Genomic DNA, 26684 nt, shown 5'->3' with positions numbered 1-26684 from the left:
CGGAACGGATTAACCTCGCTATGCGAGGCACCACTGTATATAAAAAAGATGGATGGATGGATATAAAGGAAGCTCAAATGTAAAGTCAAGAGAATTATCTCCAGAATGTTTGGCAGTTACTCGAATAACAATTATGTGCTGTCAAGTCAATTCTGATTTATCGCAATTCTTTTCAGGGTTTTCCAGGTAGATAATACTTAGATGTGGTTTATAATTCTCTTCTTCTGGGGATTTCCTGAGAACTGCGCAGCTTGCCCAAGGCCACACAGACTGACTCTTTCTCTCTAGAGATACAATAGGGAATCGAACTCCCAACCTCTGGCTCTGCAGCCAGGTACCTAAACCACTGGTTTCAACTACCTGAAAACACACTCAAAAAGGCTCAGCTAGAAATCTAATTACTAAGTCTACTGCGTAGATACAAGGCAGGTATTGGCTGAACCGTTATTAGTTTCAAGGAGATGATTCAAGGAATAAGGCAGGTATGATGATCTAGACCAGCAATGGCGGAACTAAGGCATGCATGCCACACCTGGCACGCAGAGTCCTTTTTGTTTTTCAGTTTGGGCACTCAGGCCCAAAAAAGGTTCACCGCCACTGATCTAAACCTTACTGGTAAAGATGAAAAAAATCAAAATGTGCTTCTGGAGTGGACGGATCAAGTTGCTGTGGTTACCCAGAGAATCCCCCCCAAATGTGTTCAGGGTTCCCACATATTCCTGGAAGGAAAATGAAAAACATGTATTTCATTAGGACTAGCTAAAATGTGTCCAAAAGTTCATACAGAATTCAAAAGCAGCCCCATTCACAATGAAGTCTAAATCAGAGTGCAATTCAGAAATAAAGACGAAAAGAAGAGATGCTGCACAACGAGACATGTACAAAAAGACTATATTTTCACTCTCAAAATGGGGAAAAATTATACCATTGAATAGTTTCTCCAATATGCATGCCTTTTCTGAAATCCTGTTCCCTCCCTTGAGGAAGATGACATGCCCCACCAGCTGAAAAACACCAGTGTAAACTACAGTATTCATGTAGGTGGGTTTTCCATGGGCATTTAGATAGTCACTGCAGAAACAGAAGGTTGGACTAAATAGGGGAACTTTGCTTATGATCACTTTCCTGGGGGGGGGGGGAGGACAGAGAAAGTTGCAGCCCAAATCTGCACACAACCCAGAGAGAAATATTTTATCTAACTGCAATTATTCCATTACCTGTGCTGTTATATTAGAGCCTCCTGGGAGTCTGCCATAATTGTGACCAACGTATCCTCTAATTTTTGGCCCTGCTGTGCGGGAGCCTCTCCCTATGTGCGCGCGGAACGGCGGGGTTTCATCTGAAACCCAGAACTAAATGGGCATCAACACTGGCTGCCCCTGTACAGACCCAATGGAGCTCTGCACACAAGCAGCTTAGAAGGAACACTAGCTGTAACAAAACAGTTGCAATGTCAACATCCCAAGATTTATCACCATCACTATCACCTTCCTACAACTGCAGAACTGGAAGGGACCCTATGGCTCATCAAGTCCAGCCCCCTGCTAAATTTTGCTGCTGTGCAGATTACAATTTTAAACATTCAGTATCTACAATGGGAGCCTCATGTGCTGAAATCAATGATCCAAGCTCAGGCGGCCACCTCGAGGCGGACTCCACCTTCCATCCTTCCAAGGTTGGTAAACTGAGTACGCAGCTCGGGGTGGGGTGGGGTGTGGAATGTGTAGCACACATAATTAAATTGCAAGCCACCCAGAGAATGTTTGAAGAAATATGGGGCAGTATATAAGTAGCACACTTCACTTTTTTTCTTAACCAGAAATTCCACTGGAGACAGAACTTCTCCCAAGTAAACATAGTCAAAATCAAACTGTGTGTTTCTATATCCATATACTAACCAGAAAGGCTGAAGTAGCACATTTTCAGCCTTCTCTTTTCAGTTCCCTGCTCCCACTACAAAAATTTAGATTCCTTGGGACAAGGACCTGACTTTGCTCATTTGCAGGCAGCAGGCACTCACGGAGTTAAATAATAATCTATTTTATGTCTGTCTTCAGGATGAAAGAGCCAACTGAATTCAAGAGTGCAATTAAAGTTATAAATTAAACACTTTCCACTGAATTCATCTTGTAAGCGATAGTTATTTCCACACAGCAATCCTATGCAACATCAAGAGTGCTTAACATAAAATATATTAACACCAAGAGGCAAAAAGCACCCACTTCAATAGGAATTAACACTATCAACAATAGCACTGAGGGTTAGGATGTCCATTAACCTTCCAACAAGTAGGTGTGTCCATTGTACAAGCATCTGACAACTTTAATAACCATGCAAGTCCTTTAAAATAACCTGAACTAGCATCTCTCTAGGATTCCTGCAACTAAATACATATATTTACACATTTTAATATGTCAGCTCTGCAGGACTGTTTACACGTACTTTTTTCACAAAACTACAAGAAACACGTTGAGCCTCAAAATTGTTTTGTAATGCTTTAAGAGCTCACCTGCTCCAAATTCACAGTTGACAACAAAACCGATGGGCACTTACTGTGAACAAAGTCCCACTGAATTCACTGGAGTTCATTCCAAGTATGCATGCCCAGAAAGGCAGCCTAAGCCTCAACATTCCTTGCTTACACCAGCTGTATCAAACAACTCAGAATATTTCAGTCTGCCATTGCCTTCTATCTGTATAATTTGGCAGCTAGCACTGAAACCTAGCTCCAGTTGTAATCCATTAGATACTGGAGCCCCTGTGATTTGACAACAACGCCTGCTGGGCTAGTAAAATAGGCTCATCTTCAAATACTGGCAGCATTTTACAGATTTCTGCTCTGTGGAAAGGAATAAAAAATTCCTCTATTCTACCAGGACCTTTGTTTTGTTTTGTTTTACTAGCACATATTCCACTATTTTTAAGAGTCCAAGGAAGAGGCTTGTGCTTTATATAAAAAGTAATCTTTTTTATTCTCTTCTTTGCACAAAAGATGACAGATTTTAAAGAAACTTGACATAATCTATCTCAATCAATAATCAAAAGACAATAGAAAATAATTCTTATTTTGAAGAACTATCACATTCAAAATTCAGCTTGCAAACCGTTCTTCCATAATATGGTAACCCTTTGTAAAATATTAAAGAAAAGTGTAAGTGTGCAAATGAATCAACCATACTGATGGGAAGTGCTATGAAGTTTAGGATAATCATTTCCAACCTCTCAAGTACAAAAATTACGGTATTAATTATTTGCTTGAAAAAAGCAAACTTTAGATTTACTTGCTCAGGGCAAATAAACATGTTAACAGAGCCAGACACACTTAAAATGCAAATAAAACTAACTGTCATCTGTACCTTTTTCTACAGGAAGAAATCAGCAAAGATCAATCCTTAAAATCATGAACAAGCAAATGAGTAAGCTATACTGTAATCCTATACATGTGCTATATTTTAGCATCCTGATGCATTGTCCAGATACATGCAAAAACAGTTCTCCTTAAGAATGTCTACAGCACTAATGTAAAATTAATTGTTTGGAGAAGAGATCACAAAAAAGCTGAACCTAGAAGGAGTGTCATTATTTCAATATGACAGTTTGGTGTATGTTTTAGCATGAGTCCCCTCCCTGCCCCCCAAAAATCTTAGCCACTAGTCAATGCCAAACATAAAACTATAAGTATACTTTTTCTATATTGTAAGACATCTCAGATCCCAGTTTTAGGGGGAAATGTGACCAATTTAAAAAAAAAACAGAATCTAAGCAAAACAAAAAAGCAGTTTTATGCTTACAAACTCTGTATTCATGAGAGCTTCAGAATGCACCTGATGACACTTTGCTACTCAGAAATGAATTCACTGTGAATCCAACACAACAACAAAGGTACAAAATGAGACATCAAGGATAAAGTTTACTTTCATCATTTCAGAAGGGAAATTCTGCAGCTGTTCTTCCATTTACAGACAACTACCCCTTAAGCAAGGTACTTTTAGTTTTAAACAGACTGGCAAGGGAAAAAAGGTATATTCTATTTGCAAAGCTGAAATAGAATTAGTCACTGTGATGGTCTCTTCAGCTCACAATCATTGACTCTGTTTCCATATTGGACATTTTCTCCTTTTCAAACTCAGCTCTGATTGCTTTCTTGCTTTGCAACATTGCGTTTTCATTTTTTGCTCATTGTCAAACCGATAGCCTCTCCTCTGTGATTCACTTCTCTAAAGCAAGGCTGCAGGAGTGGTTGAGGGCAATGAGTCAAAATCTCAGCGGTACGCATTACCAAAGTTGAGCCACTATTTCTTTAATCACTTAACAGGCAAAAGAAGATGCCAATCAACTCTTTTCCCAGTTACACAAAAGATAAGGACTCAGTTTCTCTTGGTGTGCAGCCCATCCATATTCATTGCTCTAATGCTCAGTTTGGAATTGTAATTTTATACTGACAGCCATGAGGTAAGTCTGCAGTTCTGCTTAAGTAGCTTTTAACCACAAAATGGGCTGTCTGCAGTGGAACTCCACCTGCAGCTAGGTTCTGCCCGGACTTGAAACCCCAAACCATTTTTGTCATTTGCTTTCATGATAAGCCTGTCTACTTTGTGTCAGGTGCAGCCTACTAATCTCGCATCATGGTCTACCTTACTCTAATGGAGCCCCACCCCATACCAAACAAAAGAACCAACAGCTCCTAGAACTGCTGGACTGTGTCTGACTTTGTGTGCTATCAATAACACAGACCCACTTCAGAATGCATTCTGATTTACTCCCTATGAACATGGCAGCACCTTTTAAATTTGCAGGTGAGTTTTGTTTAATCTGCAAGAGACATTCAGTTGTATATTACAGAGATGTAACATTGGAAAAGTTAAACTGCATTAAATTCTATCCTGATGAATCAGCCAAGGTTATTCTCAGTAGCAGTTCCTTGTTTGCATTTGCACAATTCTGAAAATTTACAAAATATATCCATAGAATATGAAAATCCAGGTTGCCCCAACTAATGGCAAAGTAACAGAAAAAGAAAGGTGATAACTGAAAACAGTAAACATATAAGAGATTAATTCTTCCTATAGTGTGCAATGCTTATTTTTAAAATATTTTGCATTGGATTAACTTCTACAGTCAAAATTCCTCATAAATTAGGATAGAAGAAAAATGAAGCTTCCAAAATGCACTGAAGGATAAGCATCTGATCAATGCTATAACCTAATTAAAGTTAAGCACCAGTGTATACCTTGCAGTTGTGGCCAGGTATATATTGGTACCACAAAATGAAGCCTCCACACCAGAATCAAAGATCATGAGAGACACTGCAGACTAAAACAACTGGAAAAACCAGCAGTAGCTGAACATGCCCTAAAACAAGCCGGACATGAAATTCTATTTCAAAATACTGAAATACTGGACAACACCAGCAATCATTACGTTAGACTGCATGGGGAAGCAATTGAAATCCACAAACACCAGCAGAGCTTCAACAAAAAAGAAGAAAGTTTAAAGTTCAACAAAGCCTGGCTCCCAGCACTGAAAAATACAGCCTGCAAAAGGTCAAGGAACTCTACCCAGACACAAGGACTGGTGATGGCTACACACAAAAGACCAGCTAATGACACCCATCAATCACAGTGACAGATAATCTCTCCTCCTTATCACAACAATACACCCACAACAAAAACACACTGATCACCATAATCACCCATAAATACTCAACTCCCAAACAAACTGCACCAGAGTACAGAGTGCTACTCCCGTCCTCTGTAGATGCCGGCCACAGAGACTGGCAAAGCATTAGGAAGAACAACCTTCAGAACATGGCCAAAGAGCCCAAAAAATCCACAAAAACCATTAAGCACCAGTATTCATCAATTTCATTAAGAGATCTAAGCACCATGTTAGTTCAGATGAGGAAGACTTAAATGCAGTTTTAGCAGGATCGTGTACCATTCATTCACTTACCATATCTGAAAAAAGACATCAACTTTGTGTCCATGCACTAAAGACAACTTTAAAAAAAAATCATCTCCTGCTGCTTGCATTCATGGACGCATACATATAACACCTAAAATTTGGGTAGCTTTCTTTTGCAAATTTATTCAGTCTGCAATCGCTGTATTCAGCACTCCATCAAGCTGAATGATATTCTGTTTGACTGAGCACAGTATCTTCCACCATGGCTAAGTATTTCCCTTTCCCAGAAGTACAAGAATTCAGATGGCCTCAGCTAAGCAGCAGCACACTGTTTCTTAAAGGATGGAGAAGCAGCTGGAATACAAGCTCCTTTTACCATCAACTTGTTTTGAAAGCCTGGTTGCATTTAGAGTAACTTTAGTGTAACTGAATGTGGGGAATGGGAAGCTGCATCAGCATTCACAAAAGCAACATGCATATGCACATACATATTCTACAAGAACTGTTGTAAAGTTGCTCCACCCCTTGCAACTTTTCCTATAAGTATTCAGCTTTCACTGTAAAAGAATAATCAAGCCACTCCTTTAACAAAAGCCAGTGAGTAATATTCTACATGAATTACCAAATAGGATATAAACCAGGTATGGAACTTTGTTTCCAAAAAATTCTAACAAACAAAGCACAAAATGCACTGATATTACTGTGACACTCTTGCTACTTTATAGTCTAACCCTCATAAACATCTGCTCACGCATAAGGTGAATGAGCATTCCCCCAAGTAAGCACGTAGTGGATTCCTGGTTTAATTTCAAATATGATGCTTAATAGATTAAATAGCATTATTTTCAATTTGAGGACAAATAGCAGGACTTCTTTAATTCAGCACAGCAAAAAAGACATAAAGGGAGCTAAATGCACCTGCCATCACCCATCCATTTACTTTTTGGGCTTGTACATGCATCCCAGGATTGGTGTAAGAGAAACTCATTCTGTTTTACACAATTTTAACCGAACAAAAAGAAAAAAAGTTGGTACCTAAAGTATTAAAATGTCCCTTTTTTCTGTTCAGAGCATGTACTATTTTGGAACCTGTCTATTTAGCCCCAATTATTTCCTTAAAAGGTTGTAAAAGAAAAAAATTCAAACAAAATAAGTCAGCTGTACACATCTATATACACCTGATTAGTTGTTTTCCCACCACCTGCACTTCAGCTGATATGCATGCAGGCCCAAGCACAATTTCCACATACGTTTTTTACTAATGCATTGTTAAGAAAAGAGATGCCACTCCCTACTTCCACAAAAGACAACGGCAAAAAGAAAAGAAAAAGAAATGCAGTCTTACAATTCGGGGGGGGGGGAGGGGTTGTACCTCCTCCTTATTACAGTCGGCTACCAACTATAGCTCGCTCAAATTAGCAGAACCGACCAAGGCCGAGCTTCTCTGCTGAAAAGGTTATAAAAACACGTTATTGGGTCTCTCTGGTCCCCTGAGGCGAGGCACCAGCAGAGACGGTAGTGAAGCAAATTGGCGCCCAGCCCGCGGGACTCCTGCCTCGAGCCGCCCTAGTCCTGAACCTGCCGGCGCGTGACGGGCGCCCTGCAGCGGCCAGCGCCTCGCGCTGACTCGAATGGGGGAGCCACGTGACGCGCTCGCCCAAGCCTCGCCCGCACCACCTGGCCCAGAGCTCGTCTTCTCCGCCCCCTCCCCGCCACGCGCTATCTGGGCCAGCGAGCGAAACGGTCTGCAGAGGCAAACTCGGCGCGAGCCGCACGCCAAAGCACGAGGCCGGTGTCGCAGAAGCCGTAGGTTACTCAGCGTGAGCAAGTCGCCCGGGGTTGCGCTCCTTTGCAAGCACACCGACGATCTCCCGGGAATTTTGTCCCTCCCTTTGAAGAATTTAAGCGGAACAACAGAAGAGCAAAACAGGCGTGCGAACAGGATCCCTCTGCAAAGGTTTTGCGCCCCAAAAACCCGAACAGGCTCTCTTGGGGCTGGAAAAAGACCTGATTCTTCGCTAATAAACCTTGTAGAGTTGAACAGGACTTACTCCCAAGTATCTGCGCACTGGCTAAAGTCGCCTTATAATTACTTTTGAAAGCTACTGAAGTCTGTTGAATGGGCCATTTCCCCTTCCAAAGGGAGGACCGTCAAAAGTGCACGAGATACTAAACCTCGGTGCAATCCTAAAGACCTTTCCGTTTTCATTTGCGCAACTGCCTACTCAGCTAGCAACTTTTCCCCCCCAAATACGGGCTCAACCTTACGCGGGCTTCTTCAAAAGCCAACGCCAGTGTTCAGCAGAGTTGCTAATGCGGGGCACAGCAATGCGCTGGGATTCACGAAGCTCGGGTCAAATCCCCAATGGGCCGTGGAAGTTCAAAGGAAGGGTAGCAAAGTAAAACCGCCCTTTTAAATGTCTCGCCTACCTTGAGAGCCCTATTTGGGTTGCCGCTAATCGGAAGCGACTTGCCGACAGAGGACACACGCGTCTCTAGGCAGAAGCCCCACTCGGTTTAAGGAGGACAACCTGCACAAATACAGGGCTTTGGGAAGGCTCCTGAAAGAAATCGGGTTTTCTTGTGAGTAAACACACGCACAGGATCGGACTTCACTGGATTTCTATCCTTTGCAACTGAAAAAAGAACAATACCAACGGAAGAACTATAATACCTATTACCTACCCAAATACTTAGGAAAGGCGACCAATAAACCCACCACGGCCTGTTCAACAACCGAACAAACCGACTCTTAAAATACAGTCCAGCATTGAATGCAACATACTAACTTAGCAATGCATGTGAATATTCCCACGAACAACAAAACAAAAATAAACCCCACTCCTCTCCCCAGTTTCCATTGCTCAAAACTAAAATCTGACCTCAGGCGTTTTGCACGCTTACGACCACAACGCTGGAAGCAGCAGCGTTCCGCACCGAGCAGTAGGCGGGCACTGGCGGGAAAAAAAGGAGTACTGCTCCCCCCCACACACACACACACTGCTGGAACGCCAACGTGGAGCACTCCGGAAATGCGCCTGCGCCCCCAACGAGGGGGCGGGGCAATAGGCCAAATCAAAGCGGGGCCCCGCCCCCATGCCGAATTGAAAAATAAGAAAAACAGGTTGAGAAAAGGGCCTATTTTAACGTCCCAGGAGTTTTAACTCTGTTCTTACAATAAATCACACGCACATCCCTAGAAATAGGGTTTTACATACCCTTAGCTTTTTAAAAAATGATTTCCGCTTTGGTGTCTTCTGGAACCCTCCACGATCTTGCTACACGTTGCTTTTTTAACAGAATGAAAATGGCAGAATCTCTTTCTACTTTTTATATCCTCATCTAAAGTAGAAAGAAACCCTGCCAATTCAATTCTATTTTTTAAAAAAAGTAATGTGTAGCATATATAACCATCTGTATAGGCACACACACAAATATATTGCTCTTTGATTCCATGCACAGTTCGTCGAGACGAACCTCTTCAAAAAGCGGATTTAGGTGCCTCTACATTCTGGATACTCATTGCTAGAGGTCGAAATGGTCGGGCAAGCAGGAGCGCAACGCTAAGTCCCACCGAACGCTTAAAAGAACGTGAATTCCGCTGAAAACAATGCGGTTAGTTCTCGCGGATCATACTTGGGTTTACTCAGAAATAACTCACTTTATTTAATGCATATCCCTTGGAATTATTCGACAGAAGGGCTGCACTGTTAAACACACTTGGTGCTAGGCCTTTTGTAAAACCAGTGGGATTTGCTTCTGAGAAAAAAACAAATAGAATGGAGCCCTTGTGCTAGGATCCTAAAGTTAAAGCCTATGCACGTTTACTTGGAGTAACTACAGTATTTGGAAATTATTTCGTAGGGGTGAGCAACCGTAGCGCTCTATATGGTGTTCCACTGCAATCCTCGCTAGCCTTAGTCAATATAGCTAAGGATGAAGAATTATAGGAATCGTAGTCTAACAAATACTTGGAGAGGCAGGTGTGGCTCAAAGTTATATGTGTTTAGGATTGCCGCCCACAAATACTATACTGTACACACCAGAAGTCAATCCCCTTGAAAACAAATGGGCTTACCATCCCATACGAATTCCACACGCACACATCTAACAAAGAATTTACTTCCGAATAAACATAATATAATCGGTCTGAATGTTTTTTAAAGGCTCAGAACCAAAAATCAGACGAAACTGCTGCCCCATTTCTTTAGTTTGTGAATAAGTTCCATTGAATTCAAAGACACTTACTTCGAGGGAAACACGTAGAAAGTGGCAGCAAAAATGAGAATTAATCGTGTAGATCCACCGAATTACTTCAGAGTAAACTGCCTGGAATTAGTACTTTTCTGGCTGTAATCCATAAAGCCTCTTAACTCTATAGAGCATCTCGTTAAAGATTAATGGAAGACTCTGGAGCTACGTGAAGGAAATCGTTCGTGGCTCTCCTTCACGAAATACTTAAGCTGCCTGTCATGGTCAAGATTTACCGCTCTGAACTGAAAATCCCGTCGTCTGGCTAAAGGAAAGAGGAAGCTGCGTAAGGAGTGGGGGTATCTGTAGACCCAAAAACGCACCCGCGCTAAAAAGGCAAGTGCTTTCAAAACAGCTACGATTCTGTTAGTTCTAGTGCGCTTGCCGACTTCCTCAGCAACCTACTCTAACGAGCTGCAAAGCACCTCTGAAATGTGCGCCTAGTTTTTCAAGGGCATTGGTGGTCTAGCGCGTAGCGGCCTTGCTAATTCTTCAGCGCTCTTAATTCGGAGCAACCACTCTCAGGGAAGCCTCCTCTACCTGCCACTCTCACGACACCACAGCCCCACCCTTTCAGAAACAAGACCCGCTGAGTTGGAGTAGGGGGCAGACTCTCTTCTAAAGAAGGCAGTCTAGAATCCGATCACACCCTGGGCTGGTCGGGTTCCTTTCAGATCAGCAGGCCTAAATCCGGTGGAAACACACCCAGGCCGGCTCAAGTGGCTAACAGATCTCTGATCCAGAAGATCTTGATTACCTTTTCCATGAACCTAAAATAGCCCGTGGCGGTTTGAAAGCACACAGGTGACCTTATAAGAGCATCTTGGGCAAGGAATGTAATAATCAGTGACGGCGTTGTCTCTTTCCCCAGGCCCCTCTAGATCCCACCGAATACAATCACAGTTCTCGTTTTCCCCCTCCCCCAATTTCCTGCTAACTTCCGGCTTCAAAACCGTAAGCGTGACCTTCACCAGACAATTACGTTGCATTGCCTACACCTGCCCTCCTAATTTTTTGGCTCCTGGTTTTATTGCCGTCACCTGCAGACTTGGCCGGAAGACTGACTCGGTAACGATTGCATGAAGGAGCAGGGGATCGGAAGGAAGGCATCGTGGCTAGTTGAAAACGGTATGCCCTTGATTTCTTCCACCACCTTTTTTTTTTTTAAAGCTGAGCTCAGCGTAGGCCTCCGCCCAATTTAAGTGCAGCTGGGCAAAAGGCTACGGGGAGCGTGTCCTGTGCATCCCCTTGACCTTAACTGCCTCAAAAGCTCCTAAAACTCGACTCTGGTCCTGGAAGGAAGGGCATTCAAGGTCAGGTGATGGAAGTACAGGTGCATGCTTCCTACTCAGGTTCACCTAGGAGGAAACAAGCACTAAAGCTGCTGGTGGAATGTTTTCCCTTTTATTTCCTCCTAGTGAAAAAAAAAGCAGCAGCAGCGCTAAGGTAAAGGTAAAGGCTCCCCTTGACATTTAGTCCAGTCGTGTCCGACTCTAGGGTGCGGTGCTCATCTCCGTTTCCAAGCCATAGAGCCAGCGTTTGTCCGAAGACAGTTTCCATGGTCACGTGGCCAGTGCGACTAGACAGGGGATGCAGGTACCTTCCCACCCAGGTGGTACCTATTTAGCTACTCTCATTTTTGCATGCTTTCGAACTGCTAGGTTGACAGGAACTGGGACAAGCGACGGGCGCTCATTCCCTGTGGTGGATACGATCTTACGACTGCTGGTCTTCTGACCTTGCAGCACAGAGGCTTCTGCGGTGTAACCCGCAGCGCCACCACGTCCCCTAGCAGCAGCACTAGACTGGTGTAACTAATTTCCCTCCCTCACCCTTAATGTTTTACCGCCTTCTTCCTTCCTAGCATAAGGAGAGGCGGGCTACTCCTGCAAACATCTGCTTTCAGGCTGACGATATTCCTCCTACAACTCTCCAGGCGACACCTCTTTCTGTGTTTCTCTCACTCTCACGCAGACGTAGCTGTGCTACTACGTTGCCGCAGCAGCCCTTCTTGGAGTGAAGGAGGCTGGGCTCAAAGCGCCAAGCCAGCCGCGCGCCTGGAGTTCCGATTTTTTCCAAGCTTACCACCTGCTATGCCCAGAGCGTGGTTTAACATCCCGGCGTTAAACTGCGACGTTGTTAGAAGACCGGCGTGACTCCAGGAAGCCCGCGTTCAAAGCCACCCGAACTAATTGGTGTGTGTGTGTGGGGGGGGGGGGTTGTTTAAAAAAAAAAACATTGGCCGGATAAGCCTTTTTGTTACCGAGCACCTTCCGCACCACCCCACACCGCTTTTCACACCAGATTCTCTGCCTCGTTTCCAGTGCAAAGGGCCCTTCTTCTGACCCCGACGACTAGAAGAAATCTATCTTTCCACTCAGGTCCCCAAGGTTTTCTCCACCGGGGCATCTAAAGCTGAACGTTGCAACCTGCTATGCACGTGAAAGCGATTGAGACGGCGTGGCAGCGGGAATATCTTGGATCCGGACAATGCAATGTATTAATTAGGCACATCAGGGCACAGGAGGCGTGTTTGCTTGCTCGAGTTGGCAAACGATCGCCAGGTCCCCAAAAACATATAACACCGAGCCCATCCGGGATTGGGGGCATGCCTCCCCTCCGCGCACCTACGTATCCTAAAGCTAGCTACTGTAAAACCCACAAGGTTTATTTAAACAAAGCTCCTCGATTTGAAGTTTCCTTCTTTCCTCCCTTCCATACCAACCACCACCCCCCACACACACACACAAACATTTCTGGAGGGAACGGAACCAGGGCTACCTATTTGCTATCGGTTAGGCGGCTGCTCCTTTTAACGCGTCTCCGACGCGAGGACCCTAGTAACGTAGAAGGCAGAAATGAAGCTAACCAGGGCAAAAGAAGAAACGCAGGGCGAGCCTGTCGCCCCTAAAACACGAGGAAGGGAAGGCGATATAGATTCTTCGCTTAAAATACCCTGCCAGCATCGTTGCCACGGTCTCCACGCCCCGCATAACCCCTCGCCGTCTCCTTTGCGACCAACTTCTGACGACCAGGATTCAAGCATGTGCGGGGGAAGGTGTGTGTGTGTGTATTTGTGCGTGTCCCTCCCTCCCTCTCTTTGCTATATTAAACAAAAGGATCCGACGATGCTTCCTCCCTTAAATGCTGACACCAGACAAAAAAGAAAAGCGAGGGAGCCAGGCTGGAAGAAACGCCTCGCCTGTCTCAATCTCTCTCTCTGTGTCTCTCTCTTTCTAAGCATGGTGTCAGTTTCACAATAGGAGGGGGGTTGTGGGAGGACTGTCTCGTCTTTGGGCTGACTCTACGGTTTTTCGCTCCAGGGGATCTGGTTTTCTTCTCGCTGGGCTTGGACATAGCCGTCGCCGCGCGCGGCCCCCCCCCGGCATACGACGCCCGTCAGCACCAAGGACAGCGGCTGAGGGGGAACGCGAGGGTGCTACTCCTTCGCTTCAGCAGGTAGACTAGAAAGGGGCGCCGAAAAAGGATGCCTTTTGGCTACATCAAGAACGAAAGCAATCCAAACCCTCCCCCTTCCCCCCCCCCCGCGATCGCTTCTTCAGAACAAAGAAAATCGTGTCTCCCGGATATAAAATCCGAACCCTCCCTACGCAGCGCGATCATTACCAGGGAAAGGTTCCTCAAGGATTCCGGTTCTTTGCTTTCCCCTCCCCAGCAAAACGCACACCCAGTAGGGAAATACCAATCGGTGCATCATCTCCTGACATACCTGGAGTCATCCGCTTTGACAGTGAAACACACACCAGGCTTTCAAGGCATGGCTTCTGGCAGCGTTTATGTTGCTTCGTTCATCTCCGCCTCCCCACCCGTTCTCCCTCCCTTTCTCCTTCCCAAGCCACCAAATGCTATTTGGCTAATGCAATTAGAGTTGGGAGCTTATCCCCTCTGATCTGCAAACGCCGGTTTAAGCTCCTCAAAGCGATACTCATACCATCCGTTCATCTCTCCAGCCAGAGCGTATTGGGCGCTTCCTGATGGTACAACGTGAGAAAACCTATTTCACTGTCAGATGCTCTTCTCTCCCCCCCCCCCCCGCTTTTAAAAAGGTGGTGAACTTTACGTGCACCCCTCCCGGCTAGCTTATACATTTCTTGCCTATGAGCATTTTATCGCCTAAATGCAAATGTAATACGATGAAACTGGTAAATTATCATCACAGTCTACCAGGGATACCTTTCATCCCGGCATTTCTAATCGCAGATGGGTCCCTCACCTTACCAGCCCTGTGCAATGGACACGAACTGTTCTAAGGCAAGCAGAAGCGTGTGCGATAAACTTAATTGTCTACTACATGCACTCTTAGCTTTTCTGTGGGTAAGATAGCCAACCCAACTGCTATAAAAACATTAAATGATAAGCACAGAGTATAGATATATATATTTTAAAACAAAACACGACTTACCTTTTTTCGCTTCAGTTTTTTTTAAAGGTAACGGTGTAGGGTTCTCCCAAGAAAGCTGGGTTATGAAGCAGATGGGTAGGTCTCAAGACAACAACCCCAACCCTAAATTTCGGGACAGTTGTAAATTGAAGATATAAAAAAAATGGAGGAAAAAAATAAAAATAAAAATAACCAAAGCTGCTTTTCTCCCCTTCCACAATAGGAAAAGAAATTGAGAGGAAGGATTGAAAAAGAAAAAGGGGGGAAACTTTTTTTAAAAGAAGCGTGACAAGATAGGTTGCTCTCTCGTTACAACACAGCTAAACAAAAAAAGGGGGGAGGGGAGGAGAAATAAAAGGTAGGAACAAAGGAAAGAAGGGATGAAAGGAGGACTGCTTAAAAGAAAGCCTCCCTCTCTCTGCCTCCTTCTTTCTAGCAGCTCCCAGTCGAAGTAAGCTGCAGCATCTCTTAACTGAGAACAGGCATAAGGGGAGAGGACGCCTTAAATGAGAGATGGACTGGAGCCCAGATTTATAGGAACCGTATCACTCGGCGCTCCTCTGCTTCCGCACGAGTGTGCGCGCGTATGTGTCTCTGCAGCCGTGCCGGGTTCTCCCACCTACCCCGAGTGCCACGCGCGGAAGTATACGCCGAATCCAGAGACAACTGAACCTGCTCGCCGGATTCCTTTCTTCTCCGATTGGTCCGTGGGGCCGCATCTGGCGCCACCCCAAGGAACCGGTCGCTTCTGATTGGCTTCCGCGCCCTGTCACTCCGGCAGCCTCAATGGAGTCCCGTTGCAGGCTGCGTTGCGCCGAGCAATGCCATACTCAGCACAGGGCAAGGAGGCAGAGAGAAAAGGAGGCGAGAGGCAGCGTATTTGGAAAAAAAGCAGCGTAGGATGTGGCTGGCAGAGAAGTTTCTGCGCAGTCGTTTCTCCTTCCCTCCTTCCCTCTCTCCCCTTTCTTCCGTTTGGCAGAAAAACTCTGAACCAGTCAAAGGCAATACTATAAATTCCTTACATCTTTTGCATCCTATCTTTGGACCCGAAATTGTATGAATGGGTTGCAACTTTTCTGAGACATAGAAGGGAATGGGGATGATGGTGCTACTTCCACGAGAGGCTCTGTCGTCGTCCTCTATATCCGATGACTAGAAACGAACACTCGCCCTCCCTCCCATCTCCACTATGGAGTTTTATGTAGGGCAGCCACATGAGAAGGAAGAGGAGGCGGGAGGTAAAACCATGAGATGATAGAGGGAAATATGAACTCCCTTCGGAGCAAGAAGCGAGAGTTAGGATGATTCTCTCTTGGCCAGACAACTTTAAAGATAGCCCCATCTGCACCCCCAAAGATAGTGGGCTTATCTGTGATGTGTTGCTATCACAAATTACCCTGACTTCCTTACTTACTGATTGATTGCTTGGGCGTGTCTCTCTTTTCTTTTTAATTCGGAAGATTCTGTGCTATGTCACTCTTAGATGATGCAACTTTCAGGCATTTGCTCCAACTCCCACCATCACTTAGCTACTCTTAATGGAAGCTGGACGGGGGGAGAGTATCATCATTCGAGATGTTCCCCCAAGTTGCCTCTTGATGGTGCGGGGGAGAGCTTCAATGAGGATTTGTGATAGGGCTGAAAGAGAAAGCTCGGTTCCCCTCCCTGATTGTTCTGACTTAATTATGTTTGAGGAGGATTTGCTTATTTATTTATTGCGGTCTACACACATCACAGAGGCTTTTTCATCGCTTTGCCCTTCCCATGTCCTTCCTCTGCACACCAATCGGTTTTTTCTCTTCAATGCTCTCTAGATTACAAAAAAAAAGGGGGGGGGACCCGCGATGTTTTTAATTGCAAAAATCCAACAGGAGATGCCCTTCAAAAGAATGATACCCCCCTCCAACCGCCGCACTTTAGTGCAACTGGGCAGGCAACAGCCGTGAGAAAGAGGTGTCAGGGCCAAGGAGTCTTTCCCCCCGGGAGTCTACCCTGGACTGTGACTGACAGCAAGGATGCGGGAGCCTTCGGATATCTTGCTGTTTGGACCCTATAATCTCGGTCCTCGATCGACGTCCCAATACACATAGGGGATGAGGGAGGCAATTTTACACTGCCTAGCAGCCTACAGGTGAAACAGAACAGCCCCCATCTCCTCCCACAGAGAACCCTCCACTTTGTGCTTCAGTACAGAAGTTGTACTGAACCATCTCTCTTTGGAACTAATGCATCCACCTTAAATTCCCTTGGGGTGAAGTAAATCTCCATCCCTTCCTCTTCCCCCCCCCTCAAAATCCTAAGAAGCACTGCAAAAAAAATTTTGGGGGAGGGGAAAGCTTCCCTCACAACTGACTCCACTTCCCTGGAAAATCTTGACTATAACTTTCTTTCAAATCACACCCACTTCAAGGAAGCGCCTGGGGTAAAATTTCCTAGCTTGATGTGCCATAAACGCCACCCGCGTTGGCTGATTCCACTTGAAAGGATGAGTGTGGGGATCACCTAATTATGCAATAAAGTTAGCCACCCGTTTAGGTTTCCAACCGACCCTCCCGTTAGAACAAAACCCTGCACGTTTCTGCCCGCCCAGGGGAGCAAAAACATGCCTCTCCCCCTTATCTTTTATGACGCCCGATTATTGTGTGACAAATCGGTGTTGAAAAATTCACCTGGAAGAAGAAGAACAACAAGAAGAATAACAACAAGAAGAAGATCTTCGGCATCCTCTCCTCTCGATAGCCAAAGCCCAAGAAAAGTTTCTTGGTCCTGTAAACTCTTGTAACTCAAATTGCGGCTATTTCGGGGACCTTCTAACGAGCGTGGCAACCTCGTCCAAGCAACAAAAGGAAACAAAAATGTTAAAACGTCAACGGTTTAGTCAAGTGCCACCTTATCTTGAATTAAATCAATCTTTTTTTAAAAAAAAAAAAACCACACACACCAAAATTGCTTTGCCAAGTTTTGAAAAACAACATCTCAGGATAAATCACCCCAAAATCTCAAATGCCCCCTTTCTCCTCACCCCCTCCTCGCCATTTTCTCTTTTTAGAGAAAACACTTCAGAAGCCAACTTTCGCCAACGACCAAATGAAGATTTTAGTCCTAAAGGAAGTGCCAAGCAACGAAGGAGGCAGAGCAAGTTATAAAGACTCCTGTCCTTCAGATAGTTCCAGCCGATTTTAAGAAGACAACAACAAGGAAAAAAAATCCGTAGGTAAAATAGGCACTTAACATGGTAGCAAATGAAATTAATCAGGAAAGCAACCGCTAAAGTGAGGAGATGGTTTTAAAGGGTTTGTTACAGGCAATGGTGCTTGTACGGTTCCCTCGTCCTTTTTAAAGGTGGGAGGTCTTGGCCTTTTCCTCCAAAACATTTTCCACAAGAAACCCCCTCTCCAACGTAAGGCATGGAGGAAAAGATTAATCTAGTTCCTCTGGCGGCTTTCCTTCCACATCCAGTTAAGACTACAGCAACAAAAGAAAAAGGTTTGACTTTGTGTTACCTCTCCAGAAGAAATAACAATTCGCTCTGCATACCCCGAATAAGGTGGATGAGAGTCATTACGCCCCTGCATTACATGACAGCAGCAAGGATACACCAAGCTCAAAACAATTAAGATAGGCTACTGGCAAGTTCAGCAGAACCAGCAGGCTGATTGCAACATTCGTCTGCCATCCGGTGTACTGGATTTATTACTCTTTTCAGGACTTGGGGCGGGGGTAGGAAACCAAACACAATTAAAATTCTCTGCAAGAATCAAAACGCCCATCTAAGAAAGTTAGGGACCTTTCAGCACCATGGACAGAGGTGCCCAGCTGCTCTTCCACTGTCGCTTGCCCAGTCAAAAGCGTCTCTCTCCGTATCTTTTCAGAATGTCTCTTAAGATCGGGGCCCAAGAAAATCACACAAAGCGTTTGAGGTTCTTTCTTTATTTCTTTGTGAGTAAAACGCCAACCACCTGTTTATTTTTAAATTCCCTTTCACAAGCTATGGACTGATAATGGCGATAAAGCGATGTCACTTTAAAAAAGAAATGAAAACAGAAAAGAAATCCACTCGGCGGTCTCGATCGCACGGAGAAGGGCCAGGATTCGGAATAAAACACCTGCAACATAACGAAGGCTCTGTTCTGTTCGGAAGCCACGTTAAACTCAAGGTCACCGGTGCTGACCCTGTGTGACGCCATGTGAGCTGAGACATCGGGCTTAGGAAGTAGCTGCTTTGGGAAAGGGTCTCCTTCAGGTCATGTTTACCGAAGATGCTCCCTAACGCAATTACAAGTATACCACAGATATTCCAAGGAGAAAGGAGTCAAACCAACCGCATCATATCTGGAAAAAAGCTTTGTCAGACTGCTGCTCACTCAACCCGCCCTAGACAGATTTTTCTCTTCTAACGTTGGAGTGGAGGGTGGGGGTGAGATTTTCTTTCTTTTTCTTCTACCTTTCTGTAAACTATTGCCTGAACGGGCCTGAAACTTAACCGAGACTTACCTATACGGATGTCCATCTCTCTTCCTTTCAGACTGAGGCATCCTTTTGCCTCCCCCCTCGCGCCCAGGAAACTGTATTTACCGAAAGACTCAGATTCTAAGGAGGTTTACATGGAAGAAAGTCCTGTCGCAAAACTAAAGTTACAATTTTAAAGACTATTGATGTAAACTGCCCAAATGAAACTCAGTGGGACTTTCTTCGGAAAGTTAAAACCCCGAAGAAGGATCGCGCAAGGAAACCAGTTTAGGGAGCTCCTACATCGAAGGATCCCACAAATTCCCTCTTTCATGATATAAACAACAACAACAATAATAAAACATGATGCGGTAGCCTTAAACAGTCCTGCTTTCCCTCGCCCCTTTTCTCCTCAATGAATGATGAGCAAATACAAAGAAGGGTGGAGGCAAGGAAAGAAGATCGTAAGGCGACGGCGGAGGTTGGGCGGGGGGGGGGGAGCTTTAAAAATTAGCCTTTCCCGGCAGAGACACTCGCGACCTCGTAACTTCTTGAAAGGCAAGATAAATGATCGTTATTTGGATTCAGATTGGAGGGAGCCATCTGCTTGCTTTCTCTACGAGAACTCGTTATCCTTCGCCCGTTTGCTAGAATAAAAACTAGGAAAGTGGGGTGGGGGTTGTGGAGGGCGGCAGGGGCCCTCCGCTTTGTTGAGGTGCTTGGTGGGTATTTCTCCCGTCCAGCTCTCCTTCAACTTGGGGACGATCCGCCTCGAAGCCCCCGCCCTCTCCCTTTCCCTTTTCAAAGACCCTGCCTGTATCAGCCAGACGATCAGCTCTCCCGGAGTCTCTCCCTCTCCCCCCCCCGCCCGGCTTCCCCTTCTCTTTCTCTTCCTTGCACCTCCGCCCACCCGCCCTTTTGTGCTCGGATCAAACGCCCGCACAACAGAGAAAGTGACAGCACCAGGCCAGGGGAACAAAGCCACAGTTTGTACCCAAAGACAGACCGAGGCCCGGAGAGACACGGCGGCGAGAGAAACAGCTGTCTTATCAGCACGCTGCAGAGCTGGAGATGGCTCGAGAGGTCCTGGGCAGATAATCACTTGAATGGGGGACGCGGGAGGGGGGGGGTTCGCGACTCGCAGGGAAGGGGTGTGTTTGAGAGAGAGACGTCCGCCAGGCGCCAAACTTTAGGCTGGCGATAAAACCACCCCGAGGAGGGGGCGAAGGGAGCAGCAACTACCCATCCCGCTCGCTTCTCTGTGGTTGCCACCCCTCCCTCCATTATTATTGTTAAAATCTACTCCATAATTTAAGAAACGAAACCCTGGGCTGCGGACAGGAAGGAAATGAAAACAGCTTGTTGCTAATAGGCCACCCTCCGGAGCACGTTTTGAGCAAGGGAGCAGGGAAAAAAAAGGAGTCTTAACCGAGCCTTGATTCCAATTCGAATCCTCTAGCTGAGTCCTCCCCAACTCCCTGCCCTCCAGAGGTCCTAGACTACTGTTCTATCATCCTAAGACACAAGGCCTGGTGCTGATGGGAATTGTAATCTGCAGTGCCTGAAAAGCACCAGGCTGGAGAAGGCTGCCACGGCCACTTCCCTGAGAGGAGCCTGCTCTGTGACGGTAACCACCCATAGACTGCCAGTGTTGCTCTATAAAAAGGGGAAGGTGGGAAGAAAGAAGATGTGTGATGTGTATCCTTAAATGACACTTGTTTTAACAAATGTGAATGGTTCCGATTCCCGCTGAAGAAAAAACTCTTTTAAGTTGGAGCCAAATTAATCTTTGAGACGGAGCTGGAAATCCTGGCCAACGCCATTTCTTTAACAGACGAATTAAAGAGCATTTTGTAATCTACATAAACACAAGAGGCCCATAGCCTGTTCGTTGGGGGGAAATGGCCCCTTCTCTGTACCTACACGCGCGCGCGCGCGCGCGCACTCACGTCCCTTAGGGATCATAAATTAGCAAAGTCATCTCTGAAAGGGGAAGGAGAGCCTGACTAATGAGCTTCGGAATAATTACTGGATTGGTGTAAGAAAAATGAGCCATATGTTTGCGTAAGCAACAAATCCTGTTCGGAAGGCTAATGGTGTCAGGGACTCGGCTCCTCCCTGTTTCGGGAAGAAAACGGCTCATGCCAAAATAAGATTCTGTCTACTGAGGTGAAGATGGAAAGGTCTGAGAGAGGAAGGCACGGACGTGGTGGTGATGGGAACGTTAATACAAAGTTCTGTCAGCCAGAATTCCAGTGGTCCACATCTTAACCCACTTTCCAAATACATGCGGTGGTCTTCAGCAATTATAACCATCCTAAAACTTCTCTTCATCCCTGTGATGTAATATGGGGATAATGACAGGGTTTACTTTTCCATGTGTTGTGAGGATTTGTGAGAGACAGCTTTGTGGAGGCTGCATCTTTCATATGGAGCACAAAATATTGTGCAACAGAGTGGAAAATGGCTGGCCAAAACCTAGAATTTCTTAGCATTTTTAACCCCTTTGGTTTTCTCACATTTCTAAATAATGAACTACAGGCGCTCAGTAGATTGACAGCTTTAAATGTTTTTCTAATTATTTCAAAGATTTATATCCCCTACTTTCCTCCAGAAAGAGCTCAAAAGAGCAAACTCTAGTAAGTTCAAACAAGTGCAATGAAATTACTCAAAACATCAGACCATAAACACTGGAGCCATCTTGAGCAATTCAATGCAGCAAGTTAAAAACAGATCAATACAGGAGACTAAAAAAAGTAGGAATGACCCCAAACCCTACTTAAATGGTGACCATCTACCATCATAGAGAGGACAGAACCACTCTTTCCCAAAAGACATTTCCCAAAATTGGGGCAGCCACTGAAGAGGCTCTTTGGATGGTTCCTGCTATGCTTACTTTTGGAGATGGTACAAGGTACTATGGGCTTGCTGGTGCATTATATTGGAAGGGCTGAGTAGTTGTCAAAAGCTAACATCTCATTGATGGGCTCATAGCCAATATCTAGGAGCCACTGAGATAACTGACAGTAAGTTCATGTCCAGGTATGTGGTTGTATTCCTTCTCTATAGTAAGAGTCACCATGGCCATTCACGCTGAAAAAGTCATATTGTGTTTTTAGATCCACTTGCATGGTACTTTTCCTTGAAAAGGATAAGAAGAAACAACCACAAGGGCTACTCTGGGTTATAGTCCATAAGGATGTTGGAAATAACTCTTATGCTCTCCTCATATTCTCTCAGTAGTAAACACTCCAGATATGCCTTCTACATCCCCAAAGCTCATGTCCTCCAGGTGGCTTAGATCAGTGGTCCTCAACCTTGGGCTTCCAGATGTTCTTGGACTTCAGCTCCCATAAATCCTGGCCAGCAGAGGCAGTGGTGAAGGCTTCTGGGAGTTGCAGTCCAAGAACATCTGGAGGCCCAAGGTTGGGGACCACTGGCTTAGACAGTGACTTCCATTACTTTTGAAAGTTGGCCATGAGGACAGGGACTGATGGGAGTTATATCCATAATAGTTGCAGGGTACCTGGTTCAACCACTAACAGAGGAAAGAAAGGAGGAAGGCGACCACCTGCTTACAGCACAGATAACAAGCGTTTATATGACTAGTATTTACTTGCATTATTTAATAATTATGTTACTATTTGCAGATAACTGTAATACTAATGTGTAATTTACTTGATTGTACATTGTTTTATCCCATTCTGTCCTGCTAACTCATTTATATACCATGGGTGGAACAGCTGTTTCTTCCAAGTAGATTTGGCTAGGCTCTGGACAGCTGTAGCTCAGTGGCAGAACATGAATTTTGGAAGAAGGTGACAGGTTCATCTCCAGACCAAAGAGTCCTGCCTGGTATTCAGGAGTATCACTGCTAGTCAGTATAGAAATGGTTCCTACTTTGTGCTACTAATAACCAGTAGGGTACACTGTTCAATAGGAAGGAAGCCCAAAAGAGATGGTACTGCTGACTAATTCTGGTTAGATCCCCTTCTTGGCAATACCACAATCCAACTATTCACATTTAAAAGAATAGTATATTTTGTTGGTTCAGCAGGCTTCTACACTATCCTGCTTGATTCTCTGCTGGAGACAGAAGTTTGGCTTCTACCACCCTTTCTAACCACTGGTGGGGGGCTATGTCCTGCTTGTCCTAACAGACCAGCCTCTGTTACAGAGTAGACAATACTGAACTAGATGGACAATATTTTGGTTCTGTATAGCGTAAGTCCCATTGTTTTCTCCTCTGCATAGACTTCAGAATATAGTGAACACTTATCCTAAGATATCCAGAAATTTGAAAATATTTCAGTTCTGATTTTGTTGCATTTCACAATTGTGAGATGTCTGCTGGAATCTCCACCTATTTTTGTACATTTTCTTAACATATTTATTTTACACATTATGTCAAAGGTATGAAGTGCATTTATATATATACTTTACCTATTTAACACATTCGTCCTTGATTAAATCATGTTTGTGTTTTTTTTTCAATTTGCACACATTTTAGTCATTTATGTCTTAACATGTGTGCATAGTTTTGTGTACACTTCATTTCTCCAGAATGCTCCATTATTTTCTGGATGCACTGTATATTTCTTTCTGCAACGAGTCTTAAGGTAAAGGTAAAGGTTCCCCTGACATTTAGTCCAGTCGTGTCCGACTCTTGGGCACAGTGCTCATCCCCATCTCCAAGCCGTAGAGCCAGCGTTTGTCCGTAGACAGTTTCTGTGGTCACATGGCCAGCGCGACTAGACACGGAACACTGTTACGAGTCTTGGGAACGAGCCTTGGGAATGCAGCGAGTCTTGGGAAGCGCTAAAATTAACTTCTGCTGAAAATGCTTAATGTAAGAATATTTTTCCCATCTCATGATAGTATATACATCACACTGTGCATTATATATAAAAAGGTTAAAACACATTACTTTTTTTAAAAGGGGAAGGAGGTAGAGTACTCCTATAAATTATTTTCATATGAGGCACTATTAATTCTAACCAACTATTTAATATTACAATGCATTATAAGAATTCATACTTTAGAATTTAGCAAGCAAAATCTACTTATCTTAATTGTTTCTATAAACTTGGCAAAGCAAGAAGGGGGGTGAAGCTAGCTATTGTAGTGATCAGCCTGCACCTACAATCTGAAAAGATAAAACAGGCCAGAAATGAATAATACTTTAAGGAACATGAGTTTAATGTTTTCGTGCAATTAACTAAGGAAGAAAGAAGTATGCACTGCATTAAAGTATAGCTCTTCCTCAGTAATTGTTCTGCTAATAATATATTGCTGAAAAATAATGGCTATTGTCCATTACAAGTTTCTGTTATTCCTAATAGTGCTATATCATATAGCGTTATAATATATAAATTATATATTGTACAGTTATAACATATCATTATATCTTTAGCTAATACAATTGCACACAGAAGATGCACATATGAAAAGGGAGATATTTAAAACACATTCAAAGCAGTGTGTAAAATCCAATACTGGTCTCACTTAGAACAGACCTATTGTTCAGTCTTTTAACTTTAATTCCATTGATATCAGTAGTCTTATTCTAGGAAAGCTACTACTATGTTTAGCCAAATGTTATGATCAAACTGAAATTAAGGTTAAGCTATAGATTTATACCATATTTGAGAAAATGGAAAGGAAGATTTGCATAGCCATAAGTCTTAGTGTCATTTATATTCAAATATATATGTTGAGGACTACAGCCCATGTCACTTACAGAGACAACACATGGCATATTCTTTATTTTCTCTTGTGGTATCTGAAAACTATGGGCTCATTCAGCTGCTATTTCAGCAACGGTGGCATTTCATTGACAGGTATAATCACCATTGGAATCATAAATAATTTTTTGTGACTATACAAAAGATAGTGCATTTGCTGTACATTTTCATGAAAAGTGTACAAAATGCTTCATGTATATGATAGCATCAATTCATGCACAAGATCTGTAAAGAACGCCAGTGTATCTTTGCCTGGTGTGATAAAAGGGACTGAAAAGCTAAATATATCAGATTAGTTAAACTTGGGACTCTATCCCACATCTTCAGCCAGCCTTGATGACAGCCCCCTCCCCACAGCTCCTTCTATGTATCCTAGAAAACTGTTCCAGACTGTGTAGTAAACCTCTAAAGCAGAGTATGGATCCCACTGGGGCTGCAGTGGGAGAAGACCAGGAGGCAAGTCCTAGTTCACTGGCACTGAGTACCAAAGTACACCTTTGGGTCATGGTTTGGACAGATTTCAGATTCTCCAAGATCCATTCAGCTAGGCTCCTCCAACCTGGTTTCTTTCATACATGTTGGACGACCACCATTTGCCAACCTGTCTAGGGATTGAGGGAGTTGTCATCCAACGCCCCCCCATGGTGCAATGGTTAAATTGCAGTACTGCAGTCAAGCTTTTGCTCATGGCATGAGCTTGATCCTGACAGATTCAGGTAGCTGGCTCAAGGTGGATTCAGACTTCCATTCTTCTGAAATTGGTAAACTGAGGAGGCAGCTCACGGAGGGGGGGGGGGCAATTGTTGTTTCCATAAATATGCTGCAAACTGCCCAGAGATTGCTATAGCACCATGGTGAGGTATATAAATTAAAAAACAAAAACAACATGAGGAATATTCCATTAAACAATTAAAAGCTTATGTTTCAGTCCAAATGCTAAAGTTATATAGGTCCGGCTCTCTATGGGAAATTTCCTTGAAAGCATACATGAGCAATACAGGCAATTCAGGATACAGGCTGAAATCCTACACATCAAAGATACTGATTTTTTTAAAATCCAAAGAGCCAAATTAAATTTCATTTTCCATTTTCCAGTAATTAGTTATTTATCTACTTATTCAGATCCAATCCCTTGCTCAATGTAGGAATCCTAATCAAAGCAGGGCCATCAAGTTGGAACCTTGTAGTGACCCTAAAAGGGCTTTCAGTGAAACTGATATATTTAAGCAGTGGTTTTACCAGTTCAACTCCCACAGTGAGTTCCCATGGCCAAGTGGGAATTTGAAGTCTGGTTTCCAGAGTCCTAGTCAGTCACTCTATTAACTACACCACACTGGGTACCCTACTTTAATATCATTAGTTTTATTCTAGGAATTTGTGGGGCTAAATACAAAATGATAAGTTCAAAAGCTCTGGCATGTTTTAAATGAAACCTCTTACTATTTATAATTTAAGAGAGACTTTCTAACATTTGGTTGTTGTTGTTATATGCCACCAAGTCACCTCCAACTTATGGCAACTCCATGAATGAATGATCTCCAAAAGATCCTGTCCTCAACAGCTCTTATAGACTCAAGCTCTGTGGCTTTCTTTAGCAAGTCAGTCCCTCTCATATTTGGTCTTCCTCTTTTCCTGCTGCCTTCCACCTTTCCCAGCACCAGTGTCTTTTCCAGAGGATCATGCCTTCACATGATGTGCCCACAATAGGACAGCCTCAATACAAAAGCTAGGATAATGGTGCAATGGGGCCCTAGAAAGGTCACATCTGGATCTAAAGTTCCATAGCCTGTAATATACACTTGCTTGGGGGAAAATCCCATTGAATCCAATGGAGCTTGCTTTGTAGTAGATTTATACATTATAAAATATGCATGTATGGGCATTCAGGTTACATTTTGGCTTTTGAAACAATCGGGACAGGATTGCAGAAATTG

General features: G+C 44.2%; 1 protein-coding gene across 31 annotated transcripts in view; it reads right to left on the bottom strand.

The window, feature by feature from the left end:
• The window catches only part of ELAVL2 (ELAV like RNA binding protein 2), a 258364-nt gene that overhangs the window by 203824 nt on the left and 27856 nt on the right, over positions 1-26684 (bottom strand). For 12 of the 31 annotated variants that reach the window (XM_078384898.1, XM_078384904.1, XM_078384908.1 and 9 more), the window contains exon 1: positions 14579-15207. The exons of 3 other annotated variants lie outside the window; for them this stretch is intronic. Coding sequence is in view for 1 of the 28 variants with exons in the window: in XM_078384894.1 (XP_078241020.1) it covers positions 13886-13895 (10 nt within the window). In the remaining 27 variants the exon portion in view is untranslated. Of the gene's footprint in view, positions 1-8334; positions 8466-8786; positions 8955-10152; positions 13383-13885; positions 14161-14578; positions 15208-26684 lie in introns of those variants that run through there. 16 more of the 31 variants (XM_078384894.1, XM_078384897.1, XM_078384905.1 and 13 more) reach the window with 11 other exon arrangements.

Source organism: Pogona vitticeps, chromosome 2 (genome assembly GCF_051106095.1).
Source record: "Pogona vitticeps strain Pit_001003342236 chromosome 2, PviZW2.1, whole genome shotgun sequence".
Lineage (NCBI taxonomy): Eukaryota > Metazoa > Chordata > Lepidosauria > Squamata > Agamidae > Pogona > Pogona vitticeps.
Note: the sequence above shows the minus strand (reverse complement) of the source record. Positions and strands in the feature narration are given on the sequence as shown.